The following is a 17,830-nucleotide window of genomic DNA, read 5'->3' as shown; positions in this document are numbered from 1 at the left end:
TTTGTGTCTTGCCTTGTCTTTGTGTCTGTCTTTTTAACACACTGTATTGCATGTCATAGGCTACGTAAGTTTCTAGGTATTGAAAATACCGAACTGACATAGATACAGCGTCGAATGCGCCAGTAAACATAAATTACTATAAAGTGACACACCGTCTTTTTCTTATATTGTTAATCTAAGGTTTGTACAGTAAAGTATGGGAAATGTTGTTAAATTTTATATTATAATATAGTTAAGTAGGACGTGGAAGATGCCTGCTGTGGGACGCCACATGTGTCAGTACTTTCGCCGCATCCCACATTAATGGCACCATCCGTCAGGCCGGCTCGGCAGCCGAGAATGCAGCCCGCCACAAACACACCAAATACAGTAGTCTAAAGCCCACATACATTTTCATTCCAGTATCATTTGAAACCACGGGAGTGTGGGGAGAGGAAGCGAAGCGGTTCATTAAACAAATCGCTCGCAAGTCGATAGAACGCGGCCAAGACCGACGCTGCCTGGCGTACCTCACCCAAAGGTTATCCCTGGCGTTACAAAGAGGAAACGCAGCCAGCATTATGGGTACCTTTGGGTGGGGTGCAACAGAAGAGCGCCACCAACATTTGTAAATATATACATCTAGTTAAATATAAGTTTTCTATTATTATTTTATTTATATTATGTATATGCTTAAATAAATTCTATCATAATGTTAATAAATGAAATTAAGTAGTTAGGTACTTAACTATGTTTTTTTACAACACCCCCGTGTAAATTTTATTTAAGGTAAACGTAGCTCTGTTAATGGTCCCCTACCCTTAGTTTTGCAAGTGAACTCTAGGGCACAACAAATATGCAAAGCGTTTCACATATTTCTACTCAAAGTCTTTTTAATATATAATTTCGATACGTACCTACATACATATTAATATACCAAAGACGGCCCAAAGAAAGATATAAAAAATCCTTTATAAGTTGTTAAAAATACATTTAATTTCAATAAAAGACAATATTTCGAAGTCATCAACATCATCAAGTTAAACTATCTAACAAAAGTTGCACGGAATGAGTCTCAGTCACCCCTCCTCAGGTAACTACATAATCTACATATACCACTCCGGCAACATCCTATATGTATAATAGGAAAAAAACCATATAAACGGAAATGAAAAACTTTCGTTAGTACCTATAATGCCACTTATTTAAATATAAATTTATAAAAATTATGTTAAATTACAAAACTTTAAATTATTTAATGAAACTGTTTTCAAGAGGATGGACACAAATCTATGGAAGCTGGGACCAGCACCAATAGAAATCGTCGTCGTTGAAAAGGTATTTTTTTTTTGCAGAATATGAATAAGAGAAGCGACTCCTGATTTACTGTCCAATTAGAATAATCATACCTTGAAAGTGTTTATATTTTATTTCTGTAATTTTCATGTTTTTGTTATTTTTTGACATTCATTTTTAATTTTTATAACAAATGATCATCATTCATTATATATTATTATATTTGCCCTAACTGTCATCAGGAGAGAGAGTGCAATGTCTATGAAAAATACTTGCTTCCGACGAATTTATTTCAAAATGGACAACTTATAAATACGGATTTGACGTCATAATATTTTTTTGCTAACTTGAAAAGAGCTATCCAACGATGTGTGACTCATCTTTATTGGACGTAGGTCCCAAAACGCCCAACCTCTTTTTAACACTAAAACTATCATCTTACTTAAAAAATTAATGAGATTTCGGAAAACAATATCCAAATTGACGTTGCGAAGGCGAGTAGCATCAGACTGGTGACGTCAGCTGCCACGGCGGTGTTGTGACTGTTCTTGTGCACAGCCACAACCTGGTTTTGACTTACCTGGAAAGTTTAAAATTATAATGTAAATCCAGCGTATCATTTTCCTACTGTACTTACCTACCTAATTTCATCAAATTTGCTCAACATACTGAGGTCTTGTTCGTCATAAAGAAATGTTAAGAGAAAAAACTCTTTAAGGGGGGGCATTCTCAGCCGTGGGGTGCAAGGGAGCAGTACAGCAAGGCACCGGCCCAAGGTTCTATTCTATTTCTATATTTCATTAAACTACTTACAGTGTTGTTGATCCAGTCGGTGTAGCTAGAGACGCGCATGAACACATGAGGGTAGAAGGAATCGACGCATCTCATCGCAAATGAGGTCACCCCCACCACCACCCCGTTGTACACCAGGGGACCACCGGAGTCACCCCTGCAAGCACCGGCTCCTGGGGAAAAACCCTAATTGTTAGCCGAGCTAGGTATGATATATATATAATATATACAGTCATACTTTCTCACAAACACTCATGAATCCTATGACTTCGAAGCGGGTCGGTTTTTCATCAAACGCACTCGATAATACTCGTCAATCATCTGCATAAGTCGGTTCAGCCTGTCGACGAGTCGGATATACGAGCTTACCTCCAACACCAAGCAGCCCCGCGCAGAGCATGGGGTCTGGGACCACCTGCCCCCACCGCACGCCGCAGGTGCGCCGGTCCACCGTGCGCAGCCCCACGTGCCGCAGGCCGAGGGGGAGTGACTTGCTGCAGTTCGTCTACGGAGTATTACAGTAGTGGTATAGGAAGCCGACAGAAATGATTCAGGGGCTCATTGCGGCAGCATGCCAAACATGGGGTATATATCCGTTTATTATCAAATAAGAAATTAGGTCATTAGCTTACCTACATATAAATGCCGATAAAATCCACAAGGAGAAGTGTTTGATACTCACATCAGTCAGTCCCCACCCGACAGCTACCACAGACGCGTTGTCCGGGACCACATACCCCCCCGGGGGGATGGCGGCTGGCTGCACCGAGCTGCTCCGGTAGTTGCTCATATTGGTCGGCAGCACCAACACTGCCACGTCGTTGTCGTAACTGATCAAATATTTGTAGTCCTCGTGGACCACGGTCTTGGACGTCACATGCTCTGAGCCTCCGCGGTCATTGTAGGAGGATCCGACGCGAATGACAACTTCAGATGCCCTCAAGATGGTAGTGCCAGTAACAGCTGTAGTGTCATTGATTTTTCTGGAAAGATTTTATAGGTATGGTGTACCTAGATCATTCACTGTATGACTTGATACTGCAGTGTTCACACCTGTAACACAATTCACATCGGCTTCTCGTTTGGATTGACTAATTTGATATTTTTGTACTATTTTATATAAAAGTTTTGAAATTGTAATATTTTTAATGGTGCAAAATAAAGAATATTCTATTCAATTTTATAGATATAGTGGCTATCGCGGCTCCGCCCGCTGGCGTCTTCGTCGCCAATTTTAGAATCTACTTACTTACTTACTTATTCCCTTCCCAATCTCCGCTGGGGATCAAACGGCCGAAGTGAAGCGCCGCCATTCTTTACGATCTTGGGCCAGCTCAGAGACATCCGCCCAAGACATCCCCGCCTGGCCCATTTCCTTTTTCATAGAGCGCTGCCATGTCTCTCGCGGTCTGCCGAGTCTTCGTTTACCGCCCTCGGGGTGCCATGTCAGCGCTTCCTTTGGGACGTCTTCAGTACGCCTGAGAACGTGTCCTATCCATCTCCATTTGCGTTCTTTTACGATTTCTGCTACAGGTTTTTGATGTGTTCTGCGCCAAAGTTCCTCGTTGGAGACAAAGTCAAACCAAAGGATCCCTAGGATATTGCGTAAGCATCTGTTTACGAAAACCTGTAGCTTGTTCGTTGTTTGAACCGTTTTCTTCCAAGTTTCGCAACCGTAGAGGAGAACGGTCTTAACGCACGCCTTGAACAGGCGGATCTTGGTTTGGAGACGGAATGTGGAGCTGGGCTTAGCATGGCAAAAGCTCCACGGGCTTTGTTGATGCGGTTGTTGATATCCTCGTCAGTTCCACCATTTGGTGTGATTTTGCTTCCCAGCTAGGTGAAGATGTCAACATCTTCAATTGATTGGCCGTTGATTTTAAATTTCTGGTATCTTCGGCAATTTCAAACGAAAGTTATGATTTTTTATCCACTGGCGGCGCTAGTTCTGCGTATAATAGCGCCTTAAAGGCGCAGCGAAGCTCTTTGAGGTAGCTTATAAATTACTGACAGGGAAATATAGTGAGACCTTCATGATAATTAAGGCCGACCGCAAAATCGTAACTAAGTACTTACAACATTTTGGAATTTATTACCGATGTAAGCAGTGCGCAGCGGTGAGCACGTGGTGCTGTGTGAGTATCACGCCCCCGCAGGCCTCTGGCAGCAGTTTCTGACCACGCATCTGCAAATACAGTGATAAAGTACGTTACAATGAGGGCTATATAACTAAACGCAAATTTAAAATAACATAAGGCCACGTGAAACAGAAAGCATTACTAGCGCGCGTCAGAGCGCTAACTTGACGCCGCGCTATGACGCCAAGATGTGTTGTACTACCTACTATGGTAAACAGAGCGCCAGCGCTAGCGTTGCGTTGCGTGTGACGCGCGCTAGTAACGCGTCCTGGTTTGACAAAGACTTTAGAAAGGTAACTTCGTAATTTTATTTTTTAGGACCTACCTCCTATTTTGCTAGAGTCTTTGGCCCTTACCATCAAAACAGAAACACATGGTAAACGCTATCAGTTGGCATCAAACGCCCTATAAATGATTATTTTTTAATTAATAACACATTAAACATGTTTTTAATAATCATACAGTAGAAGTTTAAAACCCTTTAAACTGACGTTTCTACTTAATTAGTTATAATCAAAATCATAAGTAAGTAATGTCACATAATTTTGAAGTGATAACTTATATCAGAACTCCCAACAAATAACTTGATTATGGATATTGAATATCATAATCATTTTAATTTTTTGGAACAAAATTTTAGAAGTATTTCTCGGTCGTATTGAGACGCATTGACCCTACCCGTAAAACTGTGTACTACGGCTCGGCTCACGTCCCTGTTTGGTGTCGGTATTATGAATATTTAATATTATCATTGCTCGCGTTGACAGCTCTAAACTAAGCTTGCATAATATGTCGGTGGGTCTGGTAAAGAAGCAGTACCGTATAAAATGATCTTAAATACGCCATGTATGGGTATGCCTCGACGGTGGTGGGTCGTCCCCCGACGATCCTGTTGGCGGGGGGCGCGGGGGGCTCCCTGACAGTCACCGAGTCCTCACAGCTCCCTGAAAACATAATTATATCACCTACCTATACGTAGTCCATAATTTTTATGAGAAATTTCTGATCGTATAAAATTTATGGATTGTATAAGGTTAAAATTGTCATTTTTAAGGCAGGTAAGATTATACATACAAAATTAATTTCACTCTGTTACTCGGGGTAGACTGTACCCTATAGAGACCAAACAAATAGCAATTCTTCTACTTTTTAAATAGACTTTGAATAAGTATATACCTATAATATGTATACATAGAAATAAAAATTGATAAAGTTACATTTTTTATCTTTAAAAACTAAAAAGGCTAAGTATAAAGTGCCACATAGATCAAGATATCTACCCAGTTTTACTATACCATACTTAGCTACCCTAAGTAATAAAGCTTACCATAGTAAAATACCACAGTCATAATTAGTAACTTCATACTGAAACCCATCACTTTCCTGTTTATTTCCAGTCTAAAAGTAAGTAAAAATTGCGATGGCCAAGCCATGGCCATCACAATTTTATTGATCATAGTTTTTAAAGTGCAGGCGGTTTCAATAGTGGTAAAATATACCACTACCAAAAAATAACACTATTGCAACTCCTTGTACTTTTATATCCGTCCTCATTGCATCACTGTAGACAAGTTAAAAAGCTACAATAAATAAAATTGTGATGGCCATGGCTTGGCCATCGCAATTTTTACTTACTTTTGAGACTGAAAATAAACAGGAAAGTGATGGTTTTCAGTATGAAGTTACTAATTATGACTGTGCTATTTTACCATGGTAAGCTTTATTATATATACGATAGTTAAGTATAGTGAAGCGTCCGTAGTCGAGCGGGCTTCAGTGATCGTAACTGATCACTGAGGTTAAGCAACAACTGACACGGGCAGCCATTGGATGGGTGACCGATTTCAAGTGGTTCTTTTCTGGACGCTTCCGTGCTTCGGACGGCACGTTAAGCCGTGGGTCCCGGTTGCTGCTTCGGAAGCACGGCTGTGCCATTTCAAAATACAGTAACAGCCAGAAGACAAAATTTTCAGGAGAGCCAAAAAACGTTTTTGTCCCTTCATTTCAATGCCCTGGTAAAACTATGATACATATCTCAACGAATGTAAGCTTAAAAGAAGCGGCAGAACCTAGGCTTTACATACAATACTATTTCATTTAAATATGACTAATATTGTTGCTGTAATGCACAAAAGAAAACACTTACTAGGTTTTAAATGGGTTTCTCACCCTAAAACCGCCCTCACTGACCATTTTATAACCTAGTAAGAGCCATTATTGTGTAATTTAAGACAAGTTAAGTATATTGAAATTGCAATCATAACGTAATAATTTATATGTTTTTTCTTTTTTTATATGTTTTGGATCCTTCACATAATATAAATCAAATTTTGCAGCACTTTTACACGACCGCACTATAAGTAATAGCTGAAATACCGGCATATTTTTAAGTTTGTTTTTTGTTTTATCTAAATGAACTAAATCGCCATATTAAGAAGGCATGTCTGACACGAACATTATTTATGGCTGCCTTAAATTAGACAATATTTCCTAAATTTTGAGCTAAAATTAGTTTACTATGTTTGAGTTTTTTTTTGTTTATGCAAAATAGGGCTAGTATAAAGGTTCTGACGAGAAAAATTTCTATAGCTTTTATAAAGACTATGTTTTAAAATGGTTGGTGGCTCTTACTATGTTTTAAAATGGTTTTCGTGGCATTTTTGATATCGCAGGGTGGACTTACTAGGTTTTTAGAATTTTTATTTTCGTTTCTGAGCGGTTTTTTGATATTCTGACAATGCAGTTTTGTGCGCAACCGCCTAAAATAATGTATAAATCAAAGACCCCATTTTTTTTAAAGTTGGCGCTTACTGTGTTTTGAAATGGCACAGCCGCAGCAGTCGTTAAGCCTAGTCAGAGGCCTTCGGGCGGCTTGAAAACATCTGACAGTCGGGTTGCCCACTTACCCGACAACTCTCTCATCACAAGCTTGCTTGTGTTGGGGTCCACCAACCCGCACTTGGCCAGCGTGGTGGACTAGGCCTAAACCCTTCCTTCATTGGAAGGAGACCCGTGCCCCAGCAGTGGGGACGTGATGGGTCGTGATGAAGTATGGTAAAGTAAAATTGGGTAGATGTCTATACATATGTGTGTATGTGGTACTTTATACTTATCTGCTTCAGTTTTCAAAGGTAAAAGAATGCAACCTAACCAATTTTTATGTATTCATATAGTCGGTAGGTATTTACTTAATCAAAGTCTATATAAAAAGTAGAAGAATTGCTATATATTTCCTACCTATAGGGTACAGTGAAACCCCAGTAAAAGAGTGTTTTTTTTTCTTCAACATTAAAGGTAAGTATGTATATTTACCCTGCCCTAAGAATGTAAATTTTAACCCTATGCGATCAGGAAGTTCTCATAAAAATTATGGACTACGTAAACGGTACGGTAGGTATATAATACGATACAGGTCTCCTAGTGTAGGTTGCCAGGGCCATTTCATGCAGTCGAAGCCTTGTGTAATGTTAATTGTGAGTAAACACGGTATTATTTAAGATTAACTACTTCTACTTTATTTAGATCATAAACATGTTGTAATAGGCTAAGTTTTTGTCAATAAATATATTCTATTCTATTCTATTCTATATAATATTATGTTTTCAGGGAGCTGTGAGGACACGGTGACTGTGAGGGAGCCCCCCGCGCCCCCCGCGCCCCCCGCCAACAGGATCGTCGGGGGACGACCCACCACCATCGAGACATACCCTTACATGGCGTATTTAGTCTCACATTATACGGTACTGCTGCTTTACCAGACCCACCGACATAGTATGCAAGCTTCGTTTGGAGCTGTCAACGCGAGCAATGAAAAATTTAAATTTTCATAATACCGACACCAAACACGGACTTGAGCCGAGCCGTACAGTTGTAGGGTCAGTGCGGTCTCAGTATGTCCGACAAATACCTACTTCTAAAATTTAGTTCAAAAAAATTAAAATGATGAAGGTATTCAATATCCATAATGCAAGTAATTTGTTGGGAGTTCTAATGTTAAGTTATCAGATCATTTCAAAATTATGTGACATTACTTACTTATGGTATAACATGATAGAATAGAATGCAAATTTATTTATTTATTTCAATAACTTAGTCTACCCCTACAGCTAAGCCAATTCGATAGACAAGTTAACAATAAAAATATAACACTAAAAACAGAAATTAAGTAGGTACTTAATATAAATAGGTATTTAAACTAGGTAAGATATCCTATATGCTAATAATACTGTGAACTGCCTCTTAGTACATGTAAACACGTCTATTTGGTCGGCGAGCTCGTTGAGACGGAGCAGTGCGCGCGTCAGCGGGGCCCGTTCCAGTAATCTTGTTCGGCCACACGGTACAGTCAGTAAACGCGGCTGACGGCGCCTATAATGGCCTATATACGAACTCATTTGGTACGGACAATTCTATAGTTTTTAAAACATCCATGTTTGTGATTTTGCCGGTTAGTACTTTCCACAAATATTTTACCAAAGTAAGTTCCCTCCTAACCCTGAGCTCATAATATCCGACCATGCCCAGTATAAACAAAGTGGGATACATGAGTGGGTAGAAAGGATACTTGGTGGTTTACAGGTATAACTTGTTGTACAAAAACCTAAAAAAAATATTTTGTATTCGTTCTAGCATTCCTACATATTTAGCTTCATGCGGAGCCCAAATAATTGCATTATGCTCCATTGCGCTCCTCACCAATGAGTTATATAAAATGCGTATCGCACTTACGTTAGTAAACCCTTGGGCTCTCCTGAGTACAAATCCTAGGTTCCGAAACGCCCTTTTGCATACTTCTACGATATGGTCTCCAAATGTGAGTTGTGAATTAAACTTTACTCCTAAGTCTTTAATTTCATTCACCCGTACCATTGGAGTGCTATTTACGCTGTATGTGTACTGGACAGGTTCCTGAGCCCTAGTAAATGAGAGCACTTTACACTTAGAAGCGTTAAATTCAAGGGAATTATCTTTTGCCCACTGCACTACCCGATCGATGTCATCCTGTAGCCGCTCAGCATCTTCTGGCGTATGAACCGTGGCTGCCAACTTCAGGTCATCCGCAAATAGCAAGCATTTAGCGTGTTTCACTACTTTGGGTAGATCATTAATTAATATTAAAAATTCTAGCGGCCCAAGGTTACTACCCTGGCTTACTCCCGTTAGGTGCTATACGGTTCTGATTGCCAATCCTTATACTCCACATACTGCTGCCTACCTCGCATGTAACTGGCAAAGAACTTTAAAAGTTGTGTCGTGCAGCCTACCGTAGCCAGCTGCCTTAGCATAGCAGAGTATCGTTATCCACCAGATCAAAGGCTTTCCGGAAATCGAAATACGCTGCATCAACTTGAGCTCCGGCATCAATAGCCGGCACAACATATGTCATGTAGCTGAGTAGGTTGCTGGTGGTACTACGGCCAGCCCTGAAACCATGCTGCGCATCATCCAGTTGAACCCTTACTTGTTCGCTGACACTCTCTTGTATAGCCGATTTAAGCACTTTCCCAGGAGCAGAGAGGACAGCAACCGGTCTGAATCCATCCGCTTGGTTGCTGGGTCCTCCCTTCGGTACTGGACTGGAATCACCCGTGTGATTTTCCACCTATCCGGGAATGTGGAATTTCCTAAGCATAAATTAAATATATGCCGAAGTGGCTGTGCTAAAACCTGCCTTGCAAATGTATTTATCCCAGATATTTACTCGCGTATAAATATTATTCCGGTATAGTTTCTCGTGAACGTGATGTTTGGACGAATCCTACGAATTTTACGTGTAATAAAAAAATATTCTATTCTATTCCACCCTTAAAATCAATTAAAAAATGTATGTACCTACCTTAACAGCGCACTTGAAGTTGTTAGTTCCCTCGAATATTCCGAGGAAAGTTTTTTGATAGGTTGGCAGTTAACATGCGAAAGATACAACAACCCGAAATCATTGATCAAAAATCATTTGAAAGAATTATTATGCCCCCTCGATTATGCTCCACAACTGCCGCAGCTTTAAGAAAATTATCCGTCAACATTTCTAAAAATCTTAGAATAATAAGATCACTGGATATTTTATCCGATAACTGGGATATGTTGGTAATCTTTTTTCTAAACCAGAAACTAGATAAACATTGCAAGGTAAATGGATCAAAATAGCCAACCGGACCTCTAGAATTGACTCTGGTGAATTGCCTACATTACAGAATTTCCGGAAATTTCTGAGGGACCAAGCAGACCATCTGGAGTCGCTTGACCCTGGCCAGCCTAATGGACCCAGTGACGCCCATATGAACTCCGCGAGGAAGGCTTCAAGGGTAAAACCTAAACCTTATACCAGCAATAATCAGTGTCCAAGTTGTAAAGACGGGCATTATATTGAACAATGCCCAAGATTTCTAGCCCTAAACGAGGCCTCACGCCTTCGGGTCGTGAGAAAATTAGGACTCTGACTATGCCTGAATACGATACACTACCGACCTGCAGAGCTACCACTTGCAAAATATGTAAAGGTAAGCATACTATCTATGTGAAATAGATATTTAGGTGTGTAGGTATAATGTAGTACCTACCATGTTTTTTTTTTTAATAAATAGGTAAGTATATTTAGATTTTAGTTAACTAGATTAAGTATATTTTTTACCTTCACCTGATAATGTGCGGTGTTGGTACGGTAGCTGGATTTCTGCTTAGAACATGTTGTGCTGAGTTGTACACAGTTTTACGGGTAGGGTCAATGTGTCTCAGTCTGTCAGAGTAAAACTTTGGTTCTTATTAAATTAACTTGATGTAGGTACCCAATATCCATAATGCAAGTTTTTGGTTCTGATGTAACTTATCACATTCCTTCTAATATGTGACATTAAGTAGCGATTTTTATTATAATTATTAGAGTTCAGTTTTTAGCGTCTTTAAAACTATAAAAAAAACCTTTCTTAAGTAAGTAGGTAACTACTGTGTGTAAATCAAAATTTGACACAGTTATTATACGGCGTTTGTCAGTGTAGCATGTGTCTATGTTTTCATGGTAAGGGCCCAAAACTTCTAAAATGAAGTTACCTCTTATTTTCAATTTGTGGCGCTAGTTATACAGGGTGTTGCAAAAAGAGGAAGTATACTAAGCCGAAACATACATGTGCAGCATGTTTTATCTAAGCCCGACAATGAAAGCAGAATACAAAAAAATCCGCAAAAAAAAAACCATAGTAAAAAGTCACGTGACCAACAAAATTTTCTTAGTTTACAACATGCTTCACACGTTTCACGGTTTCGGCTTAGTAGGTATACCCTTTTTGCAACACTCTGTCCTCATCCTAACCTACATACTTAACTAATCGCTGTTTTTGCAGATCAGACAGAAATGGTTAAAGAACTGTGGGGGCGTGATACTCACACAGCACCACGTGCTCACCGCTGCGCACTGCTTATTCCAGTAATAAATACCAAAATGTTGTAGTTTCGATTTAGCGGTCGGCCATTCTCGAAATTATCATGAACGCCTCACTATATTTCCCTTTCATTGATTCACAAGCTATCCCCAAAAAGCTTCGCTTCGCCTTAAAAAGTTTTCCCGTAGGACTTCCGCTATTAAAAGTAGCCTATGTGTTAATCCCGACTGTCAGCTAACTCCATAACTACCGAATTTCATTACAACCGGTTCAGCCGTTTTGACGTGTAGAAGTAACAAACATACACCCACATACTCACAATGTTTCGCCTTTGTAATATTAGTACGATTTACTCTATAGTGGAGACTTGTACGTAATTCACCACAATAGAGTATTTTATTTTGTAACATCATTTAAAGAGGGAAGTACCTACCTATAAAAGAAAAAAGTTTTTTTTCTACTTCTTAATATTATCAAATCTCCATGAGTTTTAGAATGATAATGACACAAGCTCGTAAAATGGCAATAGGCCCGCCCCCCATTTACATTGGGACTAACATAACACTCTGGCGAAAAGTGGATGCAGCAATGCACCTCTGCCTACCCCGCAACGGAGTACATTAGTACAAGGCGTGAGTGTGTGTGTGTGTTTAATGACACAATAATTACTATGTACCTATTTGCTATATAGATTCAAACTTATAGGCACCTCAAACCTCAAGTAACGTAATTTTTGTGATCAAAACTGTGTCTAATCAATCCGTTTTTGAACATAAACCGTAGGTACATAAAAAAAACGAAACCTACAAAAGTACATATAATTATGCAGAAGCGATCGACATCAAAATCAAAGAGATTTGTTGATAGGTCCTTGGTGAAAACTGTTTTCTAATCGCACCCGTGCCCGAGTGGATGAGGGAATGAGTGCACAATAGGCATGCCCGATCTACTGATTTTTTGAATTGATTCAATGGAATGCGATCTTCAGGCAGATAGGGTATACAGAGAAGATCGTATGAAAAAATCGTATCACCGTAAAATGAAAGTACCCAGCTCTTATTGATTTTGGTATTGGTTCGTTCACCATTTTGTTCCCCAATAAGTTGATTGATCTGGATAAGTCAGATACAATACACTCGATTGTGCTGCTAAAGTTTCACTTATTTTTCATCCCTATCCAGTATCTAGCGTGTTTATAAAGTTTTTTTTAATATTTTAAATGCAACCATGAAAAATCTGTAGCTTACAAGACTTTTTGTTAAAAATAAAAAACTTCCGTAGTTACTGTGTATTTTTTTAAATCTAACGATCGTTTTAGATTGAGAATCTGATAAAAATGCTCTTTTTGTGATACAATCATTCAAGATCGATTAAATCGATTCAAATTATCGATACGATTCAGCTAGAGAATCAATTCACAGAGTTACGCTCCATTATAATCCAAAAGATCAATTCAAGCCATAAAAACGGGCATCTCTAGTGCACAAGTGATAACAAATATTTTCCTATATAATTCATATTTGTCTAGGATTGTGAAGGTATACTTCCCTCTTAACATGGCCATGACTGCGTCTCAAGCGCCGCCATCATTCATGTCGTCTTCGTTGACGGGGCGTCAGCAACAGGGATGGTGCATATTATAATATTAAATATCAAATTAGTCGATCCAATAGAGAAGCCGATGGGTATAGTGTTGTATGAACCCTTCGCCACTGCAGTATCAAGTCATGCTGTGAATGATCTAGGTACTTTACCATACCTATAAAATCTTTGCAGAAAAATCAAAGACACTACAGCTGTTACTGGCACTACCATCTTGAGGGCATATAAAGTTGTCATTCGCGTCGGATCCACCTACAATGACCGCGGAGGCTCAGAGTATGCGACGTCAAAGACCGTGGTCCACGAGGACTACAAATATTCAAAGAGTAAAGACAACGACGTGGCAGTGTTGGTGCTGCCGACCAGTATGAGCAACTACCGGAGCAGCTCGGTGCAGCCAGCCGCCATCCCCCCGGGGGGGTATGTGGTCCCGGACAACGCGTCTTTGGTAGCTGTCGGGTGGGGACGAACTGATGTGAGTATCATACACTTCACCTTGCGGGTTTATCGGCATCTATAGGTAAATAAGGACCTAATATCTTATTTGATAATAAATGGATATAAACCCTATGTTTGGCGTGATACCCCAATGAGCCCCTGAGTCATTTCTGACGGCTTCCTATACCACTACTGTAATACCCCGTAGATGAACTGCAGCAAGTCAAGCCCCCTCGGTCTCCGGCACGTGGGGCTGCGCAAGGTGGACCGAGACACCTGCGCCGCGCGGTTTGGGCAGGAGCTCCCAGAACTCACCGACTCCATGCTCTGCGCGGGGCTGCTTGGTGTTGGAGGTAAGCTCGTATATCCGACTCGTCGACGGGCTGGACCGACTTATGCAGACAATTGACGAGTAATATCAAGTGCGTTTGAGGTTTGAAAAACCGACCCCGCAACGAAGCCACAACAAATCGAGTATTTGTGTGATTTGCTTAAGTTTGTGTCCACACACGTTGGGTAGGTATTTCCCAGACTCGTGAAGTCGTCATAGCTCGGCTAACAATAAGAGTTTGTCCCCTACAGGAGCCGGTATCTGTATGGGTGACTCCGGTGGTCCCCTGGTGTACAACGGGGTGGTGGTGGGGGTGACCTCGTTTCTTAAGACATGCGACGATTCCTTCTACCCTCAAGTATTCATGCGCATCTCTAGCTACACCGACTGGATCAACACCACTGTGAGTAGTTTAATAAAATATAGAAAGATACACTGTATTGCCACCAAAACTTGAAACATGACTACGCCCCTATATAAATAGTTTTATCCCTTAATACTATGACGAAGAATAAAATATCTACACATTTTATAAAGTAAAATCGCGAAAGTTTTTTAACCCGCCGGTGCTCGCGTCAAATTTCGTGACACAAACAGTCGCATGTGGGTCTTTTAGACCCGAACGTAAATTGCTTTATTTTCTTGAAAAAAAAAAGAAAATTTGGATATTATTGTTAATTAAACGTAAGGTTAGTAATAAAACTTTATTCAAATCATTTTGTTTAAAATAAATTTATTTGTAAAAAATATGTTTTGACAGTTTCAAAAGTAGTATGCTTCATGGTCTTATTTATCTACATAGGGACATAAATTACAGCTTATTTTTATTAATTTTATATTTATCAATAAAAAAACTTATTTTTATCAAAACTAATAACCATTCTTCTACGTAACCAAAAAAAATCAACTTATATGAAAAAATAATCAACAATCAGCCTTCAAAGTTAACATAAATTTACATACAAAATTAATTCTTCGTTATTTTGATTAAGTATATAATTAGGTATTTTCTTCAGTATTTTCACATATTCCAATTACAATTTATGCATAAAATTGCAGTTTGATCTCCACAACGATTGTCTCAAAGGTTACATGACATTTCTGAAAGGAAAAAATAATAAAATAAAAAAAAATATCACAAAAATAATACTGACACAAACCTTCGCTCTTGGGTCGAAAAGACCCATACTCACTTTGAAGGTCCGTCCTGTCCAAGAGCCGCGGGCAATCTGGTTGGGGAAGGGAGTGCGGCTAGCCTTTATGGTAACTTAAAGGTACTAAGCACGCCAGTTAGAAATATCGAATATTTTAAAAGTTATCGAGGTATAAATAGGGAGCTGGGTCTTTTCGACCCACGCGCGACTATCCGCGGGTTAACTATGAATCGATTTTTTTTATTTTTCCGTCGTAAGCAAAGAAGAATGGCGAAACCTGACCCGCTTTGCATAAGTTAGCAGCCACTCACCAAACCTATTTTAAGTTATTGATAAAAATGTCTATTATCAGGGAAAAATATTAAAAAAAATCTAAACCATGGGGTTCTTGAGATGTTCATGGGTTCAAAAGTAAATTAATTAAATATATTTTTTCGTTAAATAAGATTTTGCCGAATGGTACACGCACAAATAACTTTTATAATCTAAATCATGGGATTCCCAATTCATAGCGCATCACAAAATGTATTACATGATTTTATTTATGCAAATAATATCATAATTATTTTTGCACATTTCACACTCAGAAACCTATTTTTATAAAGAGACCAATTTCAAAATTATTTCATTCTATTCAAGTTCCCGTTATCCTGAAGTAACATAAAATACTTTTTAGCCAGGAATTCCCACGGAAACACTTTTAAAATAAATTTTTAGCTCGAGGGTAACATCTAGTACAGTAGAAAGACTTGATCTTTCAGCACCTATATCTTCGTTCTCCCATGCCTCATAATAATTAAATTAATACCAGTATATGCTGTAGTCACGGACTACACATCAGTGTATGTTTCATCAATGGCCGCTCTGGGTCATGGCGCCATAGAGAAATGGCCATTCTCCTTTCATTAAATTACGTAGGTTAGTAGGAAAATGATACGCTGGATTTACATTATAATTTGAAACTTTCCAGATAAGTCAAAACCAGGTTGTGGTTGTCCACAAGAACAGTCACAACACCGCTGTGGCAGCTGACGCCACCAGGTTGATGCTACTAGCTTTCGCAACGTCAATTTGGATAATGTTTTCCAAAATCTCATATTTTTTTTTAGTTAGTACCTAACCGATCATAGTTTTAGTGTCTAAATTTAATCAGTTTCATTAACATATTTTGTATTAATGTAGGTATTTTGAGAAAGTGGCTTTTTAGGTTCTTACATAAGTTTTGCATTTCCGTTTATAATGGTTTTTGTCTTATTATACAAATAGGATGTTGCCGGAGTGGTATGTGTAGATTATGTAGTTACCTGAAGAGGGGTGACTCAGACTCATTCCGTGTAGCTTTTTTTAGGTAGTTTAACATAATGATGTTGATGACTTCGAAATTTTGTCTTTTATTGAAATTAAATGTATTTTTAACAACTTATGATTTTTTATATCTTTCCTTGGCCCCATTTGGTACATTAAAACTATGTAGGTACGTATAAAGTATATTAAAAAGACGTATGTAGAAATATACGAAACGTTTTACACATTTGTTGTGCCCTAGAGTTCTCTTGCAAAACTAAAGGTACCTAGCGTAAAATTAATAGCTACATTTACCTTAAAAAAATTACACGGCGGTGTTGTAAAAAACATTGTTCAGTAACTAGGTACTTCACTATATTATAATATAAAATTTAACAACATTTCCCATGTTCTACTCTACATACCTTAGATTAACAATATAAGAACAAGATGGAGTGTCACTTTACTGGCGCATTCGACGCTGTATCTATGTCAGGTCAGTATGTACAATACCTAGGAACTTACGTAGCGTATGACATGCAATGCAGTGTGTTAAAAAGGATAGACAAGACACACAGAGTTGTAGATTTTCACCTTTACTATAATTATTTACCACTATTGCAACCCCTTGTACTTTTATATATCCGTCCTCATTGCTTCGCCGTAGACAAGTAAAAAAGCTACAATAAATAAAATTGCGATGGCCATGGCTTGGCCATCGCAATTTTTACTTACTTTTTGACAGGTAATAAACAGGAAAGTGATGGTTTTCAGTATGAAGTTAGTAATTATGACTGTGCTATTTTACTATGGTAAGCTTTATTATTTACGGTAGTTAAGTATGGTAGAGTACAATTGGTTCAATATCTACATAATATCTATGTGTATATGTGGTACTTTATACGAAGCATCTTCAATTTCCTAAGGCAAAAGAATGTTACTTTATCAATGTCTATTTAAAAAGTAGAAGAATTCCTTTTTCTTTGTAGTCAACCCCCAGTAAAAGAGTGAGATTTTTTTTCAACATTATAAGTATGTATTATCTACCTTAGGTACCTGCCTTAAGAATATCAATTTTATCCTTATGCGATCCATACATTTAATGCGATAAGGAATTTCTCATAAAAATATGGACTACGTGTAGATAGGTATATAATTATGTTTTCAGGGAGCTGTGAGGACAAGGTGACTGTGAGGGAGCCCCCCGCGCTCCCCGCGACCCCCGCCAACAGGATCGTCAGGGGACAACCCACCACCGTCAGGAGCTACCCTTACATGGCGTATTTACGATCATTTTATATGGTACTGCTGCTTTGCCAGACCCACCGACATAGTTATGGAAGCTGTCAAAGGGAGCAATGAAAAGTTTAAATTTTCCTAATACCGACACCAAACAGGGACGTAGGTAGGTAATAGGGTCAGTGCGTCTCAGTATGTCCG

At 38.9% G+C, this 17,830-nt stretch overlaps 3 protein-coding genes across 5 annotated transcripts in view; 2 read left to right on the top strand and 1 right to left on the bottom strand.

The window, feature by feature from the left end:
* The window catches only part of LOC125490748 (trypsin CFT-1-like), a 303,958-nt gene that overhangs the window by 253,715 nt on the left and 32,413 nt on the right, over nucleotides 1-17,830 (top strand). Inside the window, exons 1-2 of one of the 3 annotated variants that reach the window (XM_048631008.1) lie at nucleotides 16,585-17,202; nucleotides 17,559-17,692. The exons of 1 other annotated variant lie outside the window; for it this stretch is intronic. In XM_048631008.1, the coding sequence (XP_048486965.1) occupies nucleotides 17,154-17,202; nucleotides 17,559-17,692 (183 nt within the window). In that variant the 5' untranslated portion in view covers nucleotides 16,585-17,153. Of the gene's footprint in view, nucleotides 1-16,584; nucleotides 17,203-17,558; nucleotides 17,693-17,830 lie in introns of those variants that run through there. One more of the 3 variants, XM_048631006.1, reaches the window with a different exon arrangement.
* On the bottom strand, nucleotides 1,508-5,161 carry LOC125490751 (achelase-2-like). Its single transcript, XM_048631014.1, has 6 exons — nucleotides 5,025-5,161; nucleotides 4,164-4,252; nucleotides 2,750-3,050; nucleotides 2,437-2,572; nucleotides 2,089-2,240; nucleotides 1,508-1,855 (listed from the first exon to the last, which is right to left on the bottom strand). The coding sequence occupies exons 1-6, from the start codon at nucleotides 5,157-5,159 to the stop codon at nucleotides 1,718-1,720; spliced, it is 951 nt and encodes a 316-aa protein (XP_048486971.1). The 5' UTR covers nucleotides 5,160-5,161; the 3' UTR covers nucleotides 1,508-1,717.
* Nucleotides 5,787-16,546, top strand: LOC125488524 (trypsin CFT-1-like). Its single transcript, XM_048630991.1, has 8 exons — nucleotides 5,787-5,918; nucleotides 7,812-7,945; nucleotides 10,400-10,510; nucleotides 11,543-11,625; nucleotides 13,358-13,658; nucleotides 13,830-13,974; nucleotides 14,204-14,355; nucleotides 16,077-16,546. Exons 1-8 carry the CDS (start codon nucleotides 5,870-5,872, stop codon nucleotides 16,224-16,226), a joined length of 1,125 nt encoding a protein of 374 aa, XP_048486948.1. The 5' UTR covers nucleotides 5,787-5,869; the 3' UTR covers nucleotides 16,227-16,546.

The sequence above is a fragment of the Plutella xylostella genome, chromosome 27 (assembly GCF_932276165.1).
Source record: "Plutella xylostella chromosome 27, ilPluXylo3.1, whole genome shotgun sequence".
Classification (NCBI taxonomy): domain Eukaryota; kingdom Metazoa; phylum Arthropoda; class Insecta; order Lepidoptera; family Plutellidae; genus Plutella; species Plutella xylostella.
This window is presented reverse-complemented; position numbering and strand designations above follow the sequence as displayed.

What these genes read in the sequence shown, in the direction of transcription:
- LOC125490751 (XM_048631014.1), bottom strand. Translation starts at nt 5,159, where the DNA reads ATGTTTTCAGGGAGCTGTGAGGACTCGGTGACTGTCAGGGAGCCCCCC. An exon ending in GGGGCTGCTTGGTGTTGGAG is followed by an intron (nt 2,241 to 2,436) that starts GTAAGCTCGTAT and finishes GTTTTTCCCCAG; the next exon opens with GAGCCGGTGCTTGCAGGGGT. An exon ending in CCGACTGGATCAACAACACT is followed by an intron (nt 1,856 to 2,088) that starts GTAAGTAGTTTA and finishes TAAACTTTCCAG; the next exon opens with GTAAGTCAAAACCAGGTTGT.
- LOC125488524 (XM_048630991.1), top strand. Translation starts at nt 5,870, where the DNA reads ATGGTTTTCAGTATGAAGTTACTAATTATGACTGTGCTATTTTACCAT. An exon ending in ATTTAGTCTCACATTATACG is followed by an intron (nt 7,946 to 10,399) that starts GTACTGCTGCTT and finishes CCTACATTACAG; the next exon opens with AATTTCCGGAAATTTCTGAG. An exon ending in GCTGCGCACTGCTTATTCCA is followed by an intron (nt 11,626 to 13,357) that starts GTAATAAATACC and finishes AAATCTTTGCAG; the next exon opens with AAAAATCAAAGACACTACAG.